The 14,671-nt window shown below is 49.8% G+C and overlaps 5 protein-coding genes across 5 annotated transcripts; 2 read left to right on the top strand and 3 right to left on the bottom strand.

Moving 5' to 3' along the window:
- Positions 1-30: 30 nt before the first annotated feature.
- On the top strand, positions 31-1,629 carry N7466_010317 (salicylate hydroxylase; the record flags this gene model as incomplete). Its single annotated transcript, XM_057169706.1, has 4 exons — positions 31-444; positions 518-1,241; positions 1,308-1,386; positions 1,440-1,629. 4 exons carry the CDS (start codon positions 31-33, stop codon positions 1,627-1,629), a joined length of 1,407 nt encoding a protein of 468 aa, XP_057017097.1.
- Positions 1,630-2,508: 879 nt separating this feature from the next.
- Positions 2,509-4,250, bottom strand: N7466_010316 (uncharacterized protein; the record flags this gene model as incomplete). The annotated part of the gene is made up of 4 exons (XM_057169705.1): positions 2,509-2,668; positions 2,727-2,796; positions 2,865-4,066; positions 4,192-4,250. 4 exons carry the CDS (start codon positions 4,248-4,250, stop codon positions 2,509-2,511), a joined length of 1,491 nt encoding a protein of 496 aa, XP_057017096.1.
- Positions 4,251-5,284: 1,034 nt separating this feature from the next.
- On the bottom strand, positions 5,285-7,273 carry N7466_010315 (acyclic terpene utilization AtuA family protein; the record flags this gene model as incomplete). The annotated part of the gene is made up of 3 exons (XM_057169704.1): positions 5,285-6,811; positions 6,874-7,190; positions 7,240-7,273. 3 exons carry the CDS (start codon positions 7,271-7,273, stop codon positions 5,285-5,287), a joined length of 1,878 nt encoding a protein of 625 aa, XP_057017095.1.
- A 780-nt stretch (positions 7,274-8,053) lies between these two features.
- N7466_010314 (MRX complex nuclease subunit) lies at positions 8,054-10,399 on the bottom strand (the record flags this gene model as incomplete). Its single annotated transcript, XM_057169703.1, has 2 exons — positions 8,054-10,323; positions 10,384-10,399. The coding sequence occupies 2 exons, from the start codon at positions 10,397-10,399 to the stop codon at positions 8,054-8,056; spliced, it is 2,286 nt and encodes a 761-aa protein (XP_057017094.1).
- Positions 10,400-10,955: 556 nt separating this feature from the next.
- Positions 10,956-14,387, top strand: N7466_010313 (F-box and WD domain protein; the record flags this gene model as incomplete). Its single annotated transcript, XM_057169702.1, has 2 exons — positions 10,956-11,301; positions 11,368-14,387. The coding sequence occupies 2 exons, from the start codon at positions 10,956-10,958 to the stop codon at positions 14,385-14,387; spliced, it is 3,366 nt and encodes a 1,121-aa protein (XP_057017093.1).
- Between the last annotated feature and the right edge of the window lie 284 nt (positions 14,388-14,671).

Below are 14,671 nucleotides of genomic sequence, written 5' to 3'. Positions count from 1 at the left end.
TTTGAAAAGAAAGTCTTGAATCTTCCAAACATGACTGTTCATTCCTGGAGACCCCTCGAGGTGGCTGTGGTGGGTGGCGGTATCGGTGGCATGGCCGTCGCCATTGCCATGCGTCAAGCCGGCCACCTTGTTACTATCTACGAAAAGAATGACTTTGCCGGAGAAGTTGGCGCCTCAGTCTCCTGTGCTGCTAACGGAACTCGTTGGCTTGATAAGTGGGGTGTCAACATTGCCAAGGGCGATCCCGTTGTTCTAAAGAGCATGATCAGCCGTGACTGGAAGACCGGAGAAGTCAGGAACGAGTACAAGCTGGACGATTACAAGGAACGTTGGGGCCATGTCTACAACATGTTTCACCGTCAGAAGATGCATACCATGCTGTTGAGTACTGCCACGTCGCGAAATGGCAACGGTGAGCCGGCCGAGCTGAAGGTACTTCATAAGGTATGTTACAATGATCATTGATTTGAGCACACATTTTGGAGACGGACTAGTTAATGAAAATGCTTTGTGATAGTGTGTCGCCATCGACCTAGAATCCAGCACCATCACCTTTGAAAACGGTCTTAATGCTCAACACGATCTGATTATCGGGGCAGATGGGATTGGATCAATCGTTCGAGGAATGGTTGGCATTAACCCCGAGAAAACACCCTCGGATCAAGCATGTCTGCATACAAATGTGGATGCCGATGAAGCCGCCGAGCTTGGATTGGTGGATCTTTCGACAGCACATGCCCTCCAGTACTGGGGAGGCCACGAAGGCAAGTGGGATAAGATTGTGCTTTCACCCTGCGACGGTGGCAAACTTCTCTCATTTTACTGCTTCTTCGCCCGTGATAAGAATGACACCAACAAACAAGCGTGGGGCACTGAAGATTTACCTGTTGACGTTCTGTTGAAGCACTTTCCGGAGCTTGATCGTGGAGTTTTTGATCACCTCGAAATTGGCAAAGAAGTTCAGCCTTGGCGCCTCTGGAACCATGAGCCATACCCTTACCTTCACAAGAACAGTGTTTGTCTGTTGGGAGATGCGGGACATCCAATGATGCCCCACCAAAGCCAAGGTGCTTGCATGGCAATCGAGGATGCAGCTGCGCTGGGAATTATCTTCAGCAGAGATCACTTTGATGGGGACATTCAGAAAGGTCTCCAAGTCTACGATCAAATCCGCCTTCCTCGTGTCACCAGGGTGCAGAGCTGTGCCGCTAGAGCTGCATTCAACATTAACGAAAGAATCGGTAAGTGCCACACATGACATGAAAGGAATTCCAAAAGAATGTAATGTGCTAACTGATCCCTGGTAGGATTTTCTGCCAACGAAAAAACAGAAACCCACACGCTCGCGGGTCCTGAACAGACCCTTACTATTGAAGAGATGAACTTGTGAGTTTATTTGATCTTCTTGTTCCATCATATACTGACAATTTATGTACTAGCTACGATATGTACAAGGACATCGAGGAAAAGTTTTGTGACTTGAACGGCAAACCGTTCCTTCACCTCTACGCCAATGGACTACCAGTCGGTCTGAAACTTCCCAATGGGGTTGTAGTCACCGGCAAAGATACCAAAAAAGCCGAGATCCCCGAACAAGAGGTGCTTGAACGATCACTCAACTATGATTGAAGCAACGTACTTACTACACTTACTACGGTTGACTGTGTCGAGGATCGCATAATTCCTCGCATGCGTTGGCCTTATTAGCGTGGCATCACTTCGTCTATTCCCCCTTTTCTTTTCCCTTTCTTCTCAATCCACTCCGGTACCCAGCTGTGCAGTCTCCTGGGCATACTTTCAGCATAAATTAGCGAAAATTAAGTAAAAAATTTACAATTTGAACATTTCAATATTTGAATCCAAGTGTAGTTGAGTTTAAACTTGAGGATGTGTAGAAGCCCTTTACGCTATCCGCGGGACAAAAGTACCGAGCGTCTAACCTTGGAATTTTGGGAGCCCCAATCAAAGCTCAACTGATGATGACCCAGAACATCTTAGCGGATCTTCTAGAACGCCATCTCAAAATATTAGATCCAATAATAGATCCGGTCAAGCATTCCATACATCGCACTACATACTGCATGATCACCCGAGATTGTCATGCGTGACACGAGATCCTGTCCAACCCGCCTCGGGCACAGATACCCCGAGGAACCCGGGAATAATCAACCCGAGCGTACCACACCTTGTCCGGGGTTTGATGCAGTGGCGTCTCGCAGCGAACCCCGAAGTGTGAACCGCCGTAAGCCGGGTTTCAAGTTCGTGTATTGTTCTCCCGAAGTGGAGAGATAATACATGGACATATGGAGTACGCGGTATCCATTGTGACGCGTTCCGATATTTAGTACACTTTAAGAAGTACTGATAGTAAATGTACGCGACAGCGGGAATAAGACAGCAAAGTCCAGAGTCCAAATAGGTTAAATCCTTAAAATTTTGGATTATATACAAAGTAAAAGAGCAAAAGCATGTTCCATATCATTTCTCGTCATTTTGATCAATAAACCTTTAAGCGAACAGAGCATCGCCCAGACGGTAGTGGACGGTCTTAATCTGGGTGTAGTTCTCCAAGGCGTAAGAGCCGAGCTCACGACCGAGACCGGAAGACTTGAATCCACCGAAGGGAGCCTGGTAAGAGATCATGTTGTAGTTGTTGACCCAGACGGTACTGTGATGTAGTTAGCAAGCTTGATCATTCTACACGGCAGGTTTGCTGGATGACTTACCCAGCCTTGATGGCGTTGGAGACACGGATAGCTGTGTTAACGTTCTTGGTGTGAATACCGGCAGCAAGACCTGGAATAGAAAAAATTAGTATCAATTGCCTTTTACTGCGTTGACAGGGACAGGCAGTAGGTTCTTACCGTAGGTAGAGTCGTTACCAATCTTGATAGCCTCAGCCTCATCCTTGAACTTCTGGACAACGATGACGGGACCGAAGATCTCCTCTTGGGCAACCTTCATGTCGGAAGTAACATCGGTGAAGATGGTGGGCTGGATGAAGTAACCCTCGGTACCGTGGCGCTCACCACCCAGAGCAACGGTGGCACCCTCGGTCTTGCCGTGCTTGATGTATTCCATAATACGGTCAAACTGGAGCTGAGACACCTGGGGACCCTGGAAAGTGGTGGACTCGAAGGGGTTACCAAGCTGGTTCTTGGCGGCACGCTCCTTGAAGCGAGCGACAAACTTGTCGTGAATACCCTCCTGAACCAGCAGACGGGAACCGGCACAGCAGCACTGGCCGTGGTTGTAGAAGATACCGAAGTTAGCCCAAGAGATGGCGTTGTCAATATCGGCATCGTCGAAGACAATGTTGGGGGACTTGCCACCCAGCTCCAGGGTAACCTTCTTCAAGTTACTCTTGGCAGCGGCCTCAAGGATCATACGGCCAACCAGGGTGGAACCGGTGAAAGCGACCTTATCAATGTCCATGTGCTTGGAGATGGCGGCACCAGCGGTACGGCCGAATCCGGAGACGACGTTGATGACACCGGGGGGGAAACCGGCCTCAACGATCAGCTGAGCGGCGTAAAGACCAGACAGGGGAGTCTGCTCAGCAGTCTTAATGATGACGGTGTTACCGGCAGCGATGGCGGGACCGATCTTCCAAGCCCACATGAGGATGGGGAAGTTCCAGGGGATGATCTGACCGCAGACACCGACGGGCTCGTGGCGAGTGTAAGAGAGGGTCTGGGTGTTGGTGTCGATGGTCTGACCGGTGATCTTATCGGCCCAGCCACCGTAGTAGCGCAAGCAGCCAGCGGCGTTGGTGACATCGCCTTTACCCAAGGTGATAGCCTTACCGTTATCGATGGCCTCGATAGCGGCCAGGGTCTCAATATCACGCTCGAAGAGGTCGGCAAGCTTGGTAAGCATGCGGCCACGGTCCGACGGGGTCACATCGTGCCAGGGACCCTCGAAGGCCGCACGGGCAGCCTTGACAGCAATGTCGATATCGGCCTCGGTAGCTTCGTGGACCGAAGTAATGACCTTCTCGTTGGTAGGGTTGATAGTCTCAAAGGTCTTGCCCTCGACACCCTTAACAAACTCGTTGTTAATGAACCTAAAGTAAGAAAGAAACGGGAGTCATTAGCATATATGCAGAATAAAGATCATCGGTTACACCAAATGCAGGGAAAAAAGGGGGGGGGGGATTTCAGGGTGAGGGGAAGAATGAGGGGCACGTACAAGCCCAAGGGCTGCTCGTAGGTGACATTGGGAGTCTCGATAGTAGTCTTCAACGACATAGTGACACGAAATTGAGATGAAAATTGGAAAAGAGAAAAAGGGTATCACAATGATGCAAGAGAGAAAGAGGGAAAAGGTCTTTTATAAAGCAAAACCCTTTTTTCTCTCTTCTCATGCGGGGTCAGTAGGAAACGCCACAAGTACAGATACCTGGCGGGTACCAGCGGGGACTGCGCTAGCACGACATCGGACTAAGTACCGCGTAAGTACCACCGGAGGGAATATTCAACCTTGTTAATGCAGATAATCTGCAACTTCTGTTTCTTACTGTATTTGGTATATGTAGCCCCACTGTCCTCTTTTCTCTCTTTGTATTACTTAAAATCTCTAGTATACATGTAGCTTCCAAGGTGGACTTTTTTTTCCCCTTCCAACCGAGGCTTCCCCCCGCATTCCTGGATTACAAGTAATGTCCGATGCCGAGTTGCAACAAAAAGGACAAAGCATTAAATTTGGATAAAAAAAAAATAGAATCACTTGAACAGGTATTTCTGCATACCTTGAAATGTTGCAGAGTCTCCTTGGAAAGGGTGGGCCAGGTGTGATCATCGTGATGTTATTCGTTCTGCGGACCAACATCTCCCCGGTTACAGTCGGTGGGGTAGAAAGATGTGTCCGGGATTTCGTAAGTACAAGAGCTCGGGTGGAGCTAACACGAATTTTCCATTTCCTTCGATTTGTTTCAAATTGAGAATTCGCGCTTTTTCCGAGGGGAAGAGTCAGCTGGTCAATTTACTTTTCAATCTTGGTAACTGAACTGCTTTCAAATTACACACGGGGTCCCTTTCCGTATATACGTACATACTATGCACTTGGAATGTGCGGGGGATCGCCAGAAAAGAATGTCTGAATTTCAAGTCATTTGAAGTCGCCGAGCTTCTGTCATATTTATCTTAGTTCTTAAAAGTTTCAACCATGTGGATTTGTTGGTATTATGAATAGAAATCAACCTGGTCCTCTTCCCTCTTCCCTCTTCCCTCCTACCACATACTGTAGCTAGCATCCCCAACATGCTGACCAGGAAAAGAAAAACCTAAAGCTTCCCACGATTCAGGAAACGGACAGGAAGATCAACATGTCGTGAACGAAGGTATTCTGCCACATTCTTTCCTAAATAATCCACGGTGGTCGTGGCCCCAACCCCGCGGTCAAGGAGATTACGGAAGAGGAAATGCACCGCCTGGAGACCTGGAAGCTCAAAACGCTCGATAGCCAGCTGTTTCTGGTGCTGGGCCTCATCTCCCAGAAGTTCCTGCGCTGTGTCGATCGACAACAGACTACGCAGCCATAAGTATTCATCCCGATGACGAACCCAGAGGCCACAGTTGGCGTCGGAACCCTTATCTCCTGAACGGGCATGGACAATCCACCCCAGTGGACCACGCGTAGTTGGACCGAAATCCAGCTTCGGATCTACAGCCTTGTCGGTTTTTGTAGTCGCCTGTGAAGGTTGACGGGAGGGGTATGTCTTGGTCTTTGGTGGGGGTGGAATATCAAGCAGTTGGGTGCGTGCAGTCGGTTTCCAGGGCAAGTGGACCTGGTGCTGCACAGATGTCTGTGGAAGAAGAGTCACATAATACTCGAATATTGGTCTAGGAAAGCCCTGGCGCACGTCCAGGTTTAGCGTGGCTCCTGGGTAGCCTTGCATCATGTCATCGGCAACAAGTTTGAGGAATTTCTGAGGCCCGAGAGCGTCCGCATCGCGTGCCTGTGCCACAATACGAAGGGGCACCGTGGCACGATTCTGGGTATTGGCATCTGGCAAAGCCGATCCAAGCAGATCAAACTTTAGAGATGTGAATCGTTCGGCAGATGGAGCAAGTAGTCGTCGGACTTGTGCCTCCAACATCCGGGCCTTGGCTTCAATATCAAGCCCAGTCAGGAACCAGTACACTTCAGCTTGGAATCCACCACGCGCTGTGATGCCAACCTTTGTGGTGGGAGGCGGCGGACCTGATCGGACACCGCGTACAGCGACTCGGTTGATACCTCGCTGCTCGAAGTGAATTCCATCGATAATGGCAGTCACATCGGAGTTATAGTACCACGGTCCTTGGATCTCATACAATAGCTGAGAAGTGCAGGTATCCACAGTGACAAGGCCTCCGGTTGAATGGGCCTGCTTCGTGATCACGACGTCGCCTTCAGCGGAGATCTCAGCGATCGGATACCCGATATTCGTCCAGCCATCTCCGTCGTTCTCCAGAGATTTAAACCCAGTAAAATTACCACCGCAAACGTAGTTGCTGCATTCGATGAGATGACCCGCCACGAATGCGTTGGCTAGCTTGTCCAACTCGTCACGCTGCCAGCCATGATACCAGTAGGCTGCACCGATCACAGGCGAGGCATCGGATACGCGACCGCAGAGAACAATATCAGCGCCCTCGGCGAGAGCGGCAGCAATTCCCAACCCACCAAGATAACACTGAGCATATATAGGCTCAAACTTCCAGTCGGCTAACCTTTCATCAGTGTAGATGTTCCGGAAGTCGGACGCACCGCCAGAAAGAGCCGTCTGGATCGCAGGCAAAACCTCGTCACCAGTGACATATGCTATCTATACCGACCGATCAATATTGCGTGTAGTGAAAGTAATAAAGGCAATATGAAATGAATTACCTTTAGATCGAGTCCTTTTGACCGCACCATCTTTGTCACCACATCGAAGAGACCTTTCGTGTCGCACACACCAGCATTGACAGCTAGTTTGATTCCATGTTTGGCTATATCGCCCAACGCTGGTTCCAATGCCTCAAGAAATGACAAATCATAAGCCGGCTGTGGATTCTCATCCTGATCTGTTCGACGACCTGCAGAAGTTGCCATATTAAACTCGCTCATGAAATCGGCGATGATCACATCCACCGGATCGGTTGGGTAGTGGCGGGCAAACTCAGCGATGGCATGTCGCCGGTCTGACGCAGAGCCTGAAGCCCCTGTGATCTATTAGTGGATGTTGCACCATGTAAAAACGAAGAGACTTACCTGCAATTCGAATGGGTCTACCTGTGAATGTCATGATTGATGGAGAATGAATGCCCTTAGATCAGGCGTTGAAAGGAATCAAGACAATCTCATGTTAAGAATGTCAAAGAGATTGGAAGATCGCCGTGCTTCGCTGTTGCACGACCGAGGCAACTCGGTCCCTATAATGCGGGGTTAAGATCTGATAACGAACCGGTTTTTTTGTGGGAATTGCATATTTGAGCGATCATTAACTGTGCATTAATTCTACCTGAAGCAAACTAGATGGAATAAAAATCTTAATTTCACATACCGTTCACTAAGTTCCCGTAATTGAAAGGCTGTAGGGTGGAATTGCAAGGCTGAATGAGGTACAAAGTTGCACATGGGTTGTTTCAAATCAACAGGTCAGATAGACTGAGTGACTGGCTGATTCGGATTTATTTACAGAGCAGAGAATAATTGATAAGATCCGACCTGCCACAGCCTGAGTTGCTACTGCTAATGCATTTTGAGGGGTTCAATGTTGGGTAATGCCTTCAAATGTTGAGAGATCTAGGGAGATCCCACATTCGTTGGCAATTGTGGCTGGAGCCACCGGCACTCTGTGTGATCTGTGTGAAGTACTAAAGTTGGGTGGTGTCTACTAGTAGTATGTATGTAGATATTGATTTTGTACGCCGTATATGGCGGGCTAATTTGACACAATATGATGGGTTTATTCGCAAAAAAAAATAGAAGCATACAAAATTTTATTTATGCAGTCGTAAGAATCATATCAGGGTGGTGTAGCAAACCAACGCTCGCTATCAAGGCGGAGGCACCATCACCTGAGCTAGGCCGGTTCAAAGGCTGAGTCTGAGTCATCATCATCGCTAATGCTAATCTTTCGAGCTGGTCGTGCTGTTCGAGAAGGTCGGGCTACACTGGCCTGTGAACCCACAAAATCGAGAGTTGTTTGTGTGGGCTGGGTTGTTCTGGAGGACCTAGCAGCTGCTCGACGCGGAGCAGTGGCCCCAACAGTAGCCGACGATGGAGCTGGCGAAGCTGCTGCGCGTCCACCACGGCTGCGCGTAGTAGCAGTCGCTCTAGCTCCACGTCCGCTCCCTCGTGGTGCCGTTGCACGAGGCTGCTTGACAAACAAAGCTTGTGAGTCATCATCCTCCGAAACGACATGAGTAGGTTCATCGTCATCATCATCCAACATGATCACATCATCGGCCGATTCTTCCTCAGAGAGAGCCTTGGACTTGCGTGCTCGGGATGGAGCAGCAGCTTTGGTGGAGCCCCGAGTACTGGCAGTTGCACCTCGGCCACGGCCCCTTCCCCGAGCGCGCGTAGATGTTGCCGCCGCACGACTTCGAGCTGGGGCGGAGCCATCTTCTCCTGCTTCTTCTTCAGCTGGGTCACCGCCTTCATTATCTGAATGAATAAGTGCCCCCGGTTGGTCTTCCCAAATGCCATCGAAGTCGCTGTCCCACCCATCCGGCTTAGGCTTGAAGCGCTTTTTACCGCGCGTGGTTCGCTTTTTGACACCTCGGGTAAATAAGTCTTCCATTTCGGTGCGGTATTTTTCCATAGCTGTAACCAAAGAACTCTCAACTCTCCCGTCGTCATCCTCGTCATCTTCATCACGATCTAAAGCCATGAGATGTTTGACTTGGCTCTCCAAGGACTCATTCACAAACATTTCCATGGCATGCTTGTCGTCCTTGTCAATGAATTGAGCCACGGCATCGCCGAATGTGTTTTGAGGTAGAATGCTGAGCGACTGCGATGCGAGGAATTCTTTGACTAGTTGGTCTACCTTGACAGTATCCAGGCCCGATAGATGCGAGACAGTTGCTTCGTCAGTCGTATCAGTCTTTCTCGAGGTTGCACTTTTCTTCTTGCGGTGGAATTGCACAACATCGTTGACATTAGCAACTTTTCCCACAAATCGATTGGAAAATCTTTGTGGATTCTCACACTCGTAGCTTCCACCTTCGGGCGTAGATATCTCAACACGGAGTCGGACGAGCGGAAGGGGCATCTCTTGAACATCGTCATCTTCATTAGTTTCACCATTCACTTCTAGCCAGCTTGTCTTGGCTTCTTCAATCAATTCTTCGACGATCTCCATGAGAAGCCGAGTCACTTCGGTTCGATTGTTGTCTTTGCGGGCCAACTTTTGGGCACCCTTTTCCTCGGATAATATAATTTCTCGCATGACAAACGGCCGTACGGTTTTCAACCGGATTGGCTCGCACTTGAATTCCCGACCTGTGATACTCATTATGGAGACTGACTTTGGTACTGCCTCTCCAAGTGCTAGTGAAGTGGCCACAGAAGATCCCGGCTGCATGACATGGAAGCCCATCTCTGGGTTAAGCCGAGGATCAATGAGACATTCGTGCTCGTGGCCCCATAGGATGAAGTCCATAAATCCGGGTAGGAAGGTTTCTGGCAGATAGCCAGTTTCGGTGTATTTGTGGTGGTTCTGATGTACGGACATGAGATTGAACCAGTCGTTCTTTTGGACAGACGGCTGGAAGAATTTCACTTTGCCATCTCGAAAAGTACGGTGCAAGCGCTCATCGCGAACATTGCTCATTCCATATAGAGCAAGCTTAGTTCGTCCCTTCTGGAGAAGTACTGGTTTGATTTCAATGTTGTCCGACTCCGGGGTACGCCCATAGTAGTTGAGGAGACCGGATACCTGTAGCAGATCAAGGGCTGCGAGATGTCCTTCGCCTGATGGGTCATCATGGTTGCCGTGAATGGAGAAAACAGGTATAGCGATATTCATATCCAAATCTTCGTAGTTAACATGGTTGAAAGCCCCTTGGAAATTTTCACTCGCATCACTCAGAAGCTCCAGTTCACAGGGTTTATCACCAAAGCAGTTCATTCGGATTGATCGCATCACTTGGTACATGGACTTTCTTGATGGCTTATTCTCATGGAATAAATCTCCCGCCAACAACACCATGTCCACGTCTTTTTCTTTGGCAAGACACATGATTTCGTGGAAAGTTTTCCAACTGTCATCGCCTCGAATGGGGTCTCTTTCATTGTAACCGACATGGTTATCAGTTGAGATGAGAATGCGGATAGTCTCCGCCTCTACTTCAGATTAGCAAGGCGGACTTGTTTTGAGCATCAAATCTTTTGGATAGAATTTACCATTAACTCCTGCCATTTTGGAAAAAAAGGAATCAATAAAAAGATACCAGCTGGCTGATTCGGGGGTCAACAACAAAGATCACCAGCTGGTCCTATTGAAGATGAGGCAGATAGAAAGATGCGAGACACGTAAAAAGCGCGCCATCACGTGATCCTGACGCGTAGTAATAATCTCTTACTTTACTTAGTAAATTACTATGCAGGCAGAGCTCGTAAAGAGGATAAGGGGGACTAAGTATGAGTCACGATTATCGATTAAATGAGTCCCAGCCAATATCATGGAAAGTACGAAGTAGTATTTATGATGACTGATGCGCATCCAAATACTTTTTTGTAGACCAAAGTGTAATTTATAAGAATTTTTCCCTGAATTTTCGAGTTATTCAGTTTTGCTGATTGGCCCCGGTCGCGCCGCTTTTCGCCTCCATTCCGGCTTTACCATCTCTTCTCCTCCTCAACGCCTCACTTCGCACGTTCCACCCCCTCCAAATCGCATTTCAAATACCCCCGACTGGTCCAGGTTTGTTGCTGGCTCAGTCGCTTTCATTCCGATCTCCCCCCAAGTCCTTTATATGCAATCCGAGCCTACTGCCGTATCCGAAAAGACGTCTTTCCCAGATCCACCCCGCGCAAACCCCAATCCTACCCAGCATGGAAATGTTTCTGAAGCGAGCCCAGTCTCTGGTCTTCTCCCTGAAGAGAAGTCTGGAGGCTCGGGAGCGCCAGACGGGTCGACTTCCACAGAGACCGACGATACGCCCTTGAACAATCTGGGTGATGTTGTGTCAACCCCGCCTTCGGCTCAACGGGTGAGCCAGCATGAAAATGCTGGGACTCCAAGAAAGAGAGGGGCAAACCATGGGTTTCAAGTTGTGGCCAGTGATGAGTCTACACTCCCTTTGGAGACACTTCCAAATGGTATGCGAGCCTGTCTCGGTTGAAATTTTGCTGCAAAGCACTGTCCATACTAACAATTTACTGAAGAGGTTCTTACTCACATCTTGTCGCATCTGCCACCGCAATCTCTCTCCGCAATCACCTTGGTGTCTCGTCGATTCCATGCACTCGTCACAACCCCACATGCCTGGAGAATCGCTTTCTCGCGGTTCTTCCCAGGCCCTCAAAGCGTGGTGGATGCGCGCCATCTGGACCAAGATGATTTAGTCTCGGATAGACGGTATTTCGCGCGACTGACCGCACTCGCGTCTTGGCGTAGCGAATACATCCTACGAACTCGCCTGATGCGGTCGTTAGCTCGAGGCAAACCAGCGGATTTCCAGCCATCGAAAAAGAATGGCACCGTTCGCGCGGTAGCCTCGCGCAATGGAAGTGCTATCGCAACATACACTTCACAGCTGGTGCTCCCCGTCAGCCATCTCCATGGATCCTTCAAAACTTCTGACAAAGAACCGCGTTTTATTCATGGCGCTTCTGAACAAGGCATCGCCTCAGCGAGTGACCCGTCGACCGTGAAGGTGGGCACCTGGGGATTATCAGATCACCAGATGTTCCGACACTTTGCGGACATGTTCCCCGGAGATGCACCGTATGGTCTCGGAGCCGGGGAGATGGTCGGTACTTCCAACTCCATGGATGTGAGCCAGCCTTATGGCATGATCTATGGTGAGGGATGTCCCCTCGGCCGCAGCTACTTCATCTCAACTACGGAGAAGCGTGGCCGGTTCTTAGGACTTTCGGAGTTGGGTTCTCACCCACAGCTTGGAATTCCCGCAGTGAATATGATCACTCATGCCGTTTGCTCCGTATGGATTGCCAAGTCTTCCTCGGTCCTTAAAACGACTGGAGGTATTGTCGCCATGATGTCAGGTTCATCTTCTGGTTTACTGACAACATATGCGCTTGGCCCTCATCCCACATACGAGAGGCGGTACGAGGAAGGACAGGTAACTGCCAGATGGGTCTTGTGCCCAGGCGTGCCGATTATCGGCATTGCTGTTGATGAGAGTTACTCGCCGAGGCGTCACTCCCGTCGACGAATTTGGGCCGTTGTCTTGAACGCGCTGGGTGAAATCTTTTACCTTGAAGATCTTCCACACGCGCAAGACATTCCACCAACGGCAAAGTTGACACCCGAGCAGTCTGACGAGCAGGCTTGGAAGACTGGTCGCACGGTCCGCTGGGAGCTTGTTGAAGCGAGTCGGCGCATCGCTCGCCCAGACCCCTTCAACCGAGAACTGGTCGATGGAAGCTATACCCCGCGATCTTCCTCGGATTTCATGCAACTCAATGAAAGCCAGATTGCCGCAGAAACGAAAGAAATTGAAAATTATCTTTCTTTCAAGCCGAAACATTTCCGCAAGGTTTGCGAGGGCTGGAACATGCGGCGCGACTTGCAAGTCGATTTTGCGGGTGATGATGGACGTGGGTCTGGGGAGTCGGTGATTGTTATTGCCCGAGGCGCGGATGAAGCCGAGAAAGCATCCGTCCGACGATATGTTCGAGCTGCGTCTAGCTTTGACCTAAAATCCTCACCGGGAACGCCAGGCCACGAACAACATCGCTCTCTATTCGGCGGGCCGGTTGGAGCATCAACTCCAAGTAGCATTCCAGCCTCTCGACCCTCATATGAGGTGAATGATGTGGCGAATAACGCTGAATGGAAGATCTCGAACTTTGTATTCGATGACCGCAAATCGATTGAAGTGACTACCACCGCCTTAGATAACTCTTTGTTTGCGACCGTCACCGCGGAAGAGGATCCTTTGCTCGCAATGTCTGGGAGTTCATTCTCGTCTGCGACTTCATCCCCGATGCTGCCTCATATGGACCAGCCGCGGACAGCATTGGAGGTCCCAGGACAACGAGCCAGATATCTGGCCGTGGGAACGGCGAGCGGCACAATCTATGTTTGGGATATCCGTGCACTGGCTGCGCAAAGAGCAGATGTGATAAATTCCATTGCTCCGCTTCGGATTATCCAAACCGAGTCGCCCCAAGTCTCTTGCGTGGCACTGACATCGCTATATCTGGTGCATGGTGGCAACGACGGTCTCGTACAGGCGTGGGACCACCTGGCCTCGTCTACTCGGCCAATCCGAACCATTAATTCTCGTTTCTCAACCCGTGCTCGCCGCCGGCTGGTCCAGGCAGAGGCCACCATGCTTGGCGTGGGGAATAATTTCTTCGCTGCGGGCGCTATTTGCCTAGACCCAGATCCAACAGTTCTTAGGGGCATGGTTTCCCTCGGTACTCACCTGCGCTACTGGTCGTACAGTTCATCTGGCGCCGATCAGTACAAGGGCACTAAGCGCCAGCTTCGACGCGGCCTTCGCGGTAGTAACGAGGCTAATAGCGGTCAACGTTTCACGTCGAGTGGACGCGGAGCAATCAATGACTTCATCGAAGACGAACGGATCGAAATCAAGCGGCAGGAGATCGAAGATGCCAGGGAGCAAGCCCATCTCAGCGCACGCTTTGGAGTGGATCTTCTTGGTCCTGACATTGACGAAGAACAACTGCTTCTCTACGCCCAACTTTTGAGTCAGGAAGCCCATAGTGGAGCTGAGGCAGACACGCAAAAGCGCGACGATACCGCCATTGCGAGCTCCCTCGGCACTTCATACAGTGATCCGGCTGGGCCTAGCTCCTGCGGCTTCGACGAGCTGTCGTCTTCCTCATCGCCCTATCAAAATGCCGTTGATGACGACGCCGTGGACGACGATTTGGCCGAAGCCATTCGTCTGAGTCTTCTCGAGGAGAAGGCTGCGGACCCTTATCCTTCTGTCGACTTGACGCCTTCTATTCCGATCAAGTACGCAAAGGGCGTGAGGAGGCGCTCTTTATCACCATCCCCGTCGATGACTGGTCCCGAGAGCAGTCAGCAAAAAGAGATGGATGATCTTGAGTTTGCTATTCAGCTCAGCTTGGCCGAGGATCAAAGCCGTGATGTTCAAGAGTGGGAAGAATTTCCTGCTCTGGCGTCGGGGCATTTGTCATCTTCTCAGTCCTCTGGGAAGGGGAAGGGCAAGGCGAGAGCGCTCTAATATGACGGGTACATAGTACATTTATCAAATGCAGATAAGGTGGATGGGATTAATACGTGGATGTTTTGAATGTGTGTTTGCTTTATTACAATTGTTGCCTAGTACCATATCTGTTTCATTCGGGTGTTTCGATTTCGTTTTTTTATTTCCGCAGTTAGATTTAGACTCCAATACAAGACAATTCAATTCAACAATGGCTTAACTTCAGCCTCTCAACCTTGGAAGACATTTAAAAAATTGAACAGACATCCATGGATGTTGTAATCATGGAAAGACATTCATTG

This window comes from Penicillium verhagenii, assembly GCF_028828195.1.
Source record: "Penicillium verhagenii strain IBT 33310 chromosome Unknown utg000010l_segment0_segment0, whole genome shotgun sequence".
Taxonomy (NCBI): domain Eukaryota; kingdom Fungi; phylum Ascomycota; class Eurotiomycetes; order Eurotiales; family Aspergillaceae; genus Penicillium; species Penicillium verhagenii.
This window is presented reverse-complemented; position numbering and strand designations above follow the sequence as displayed.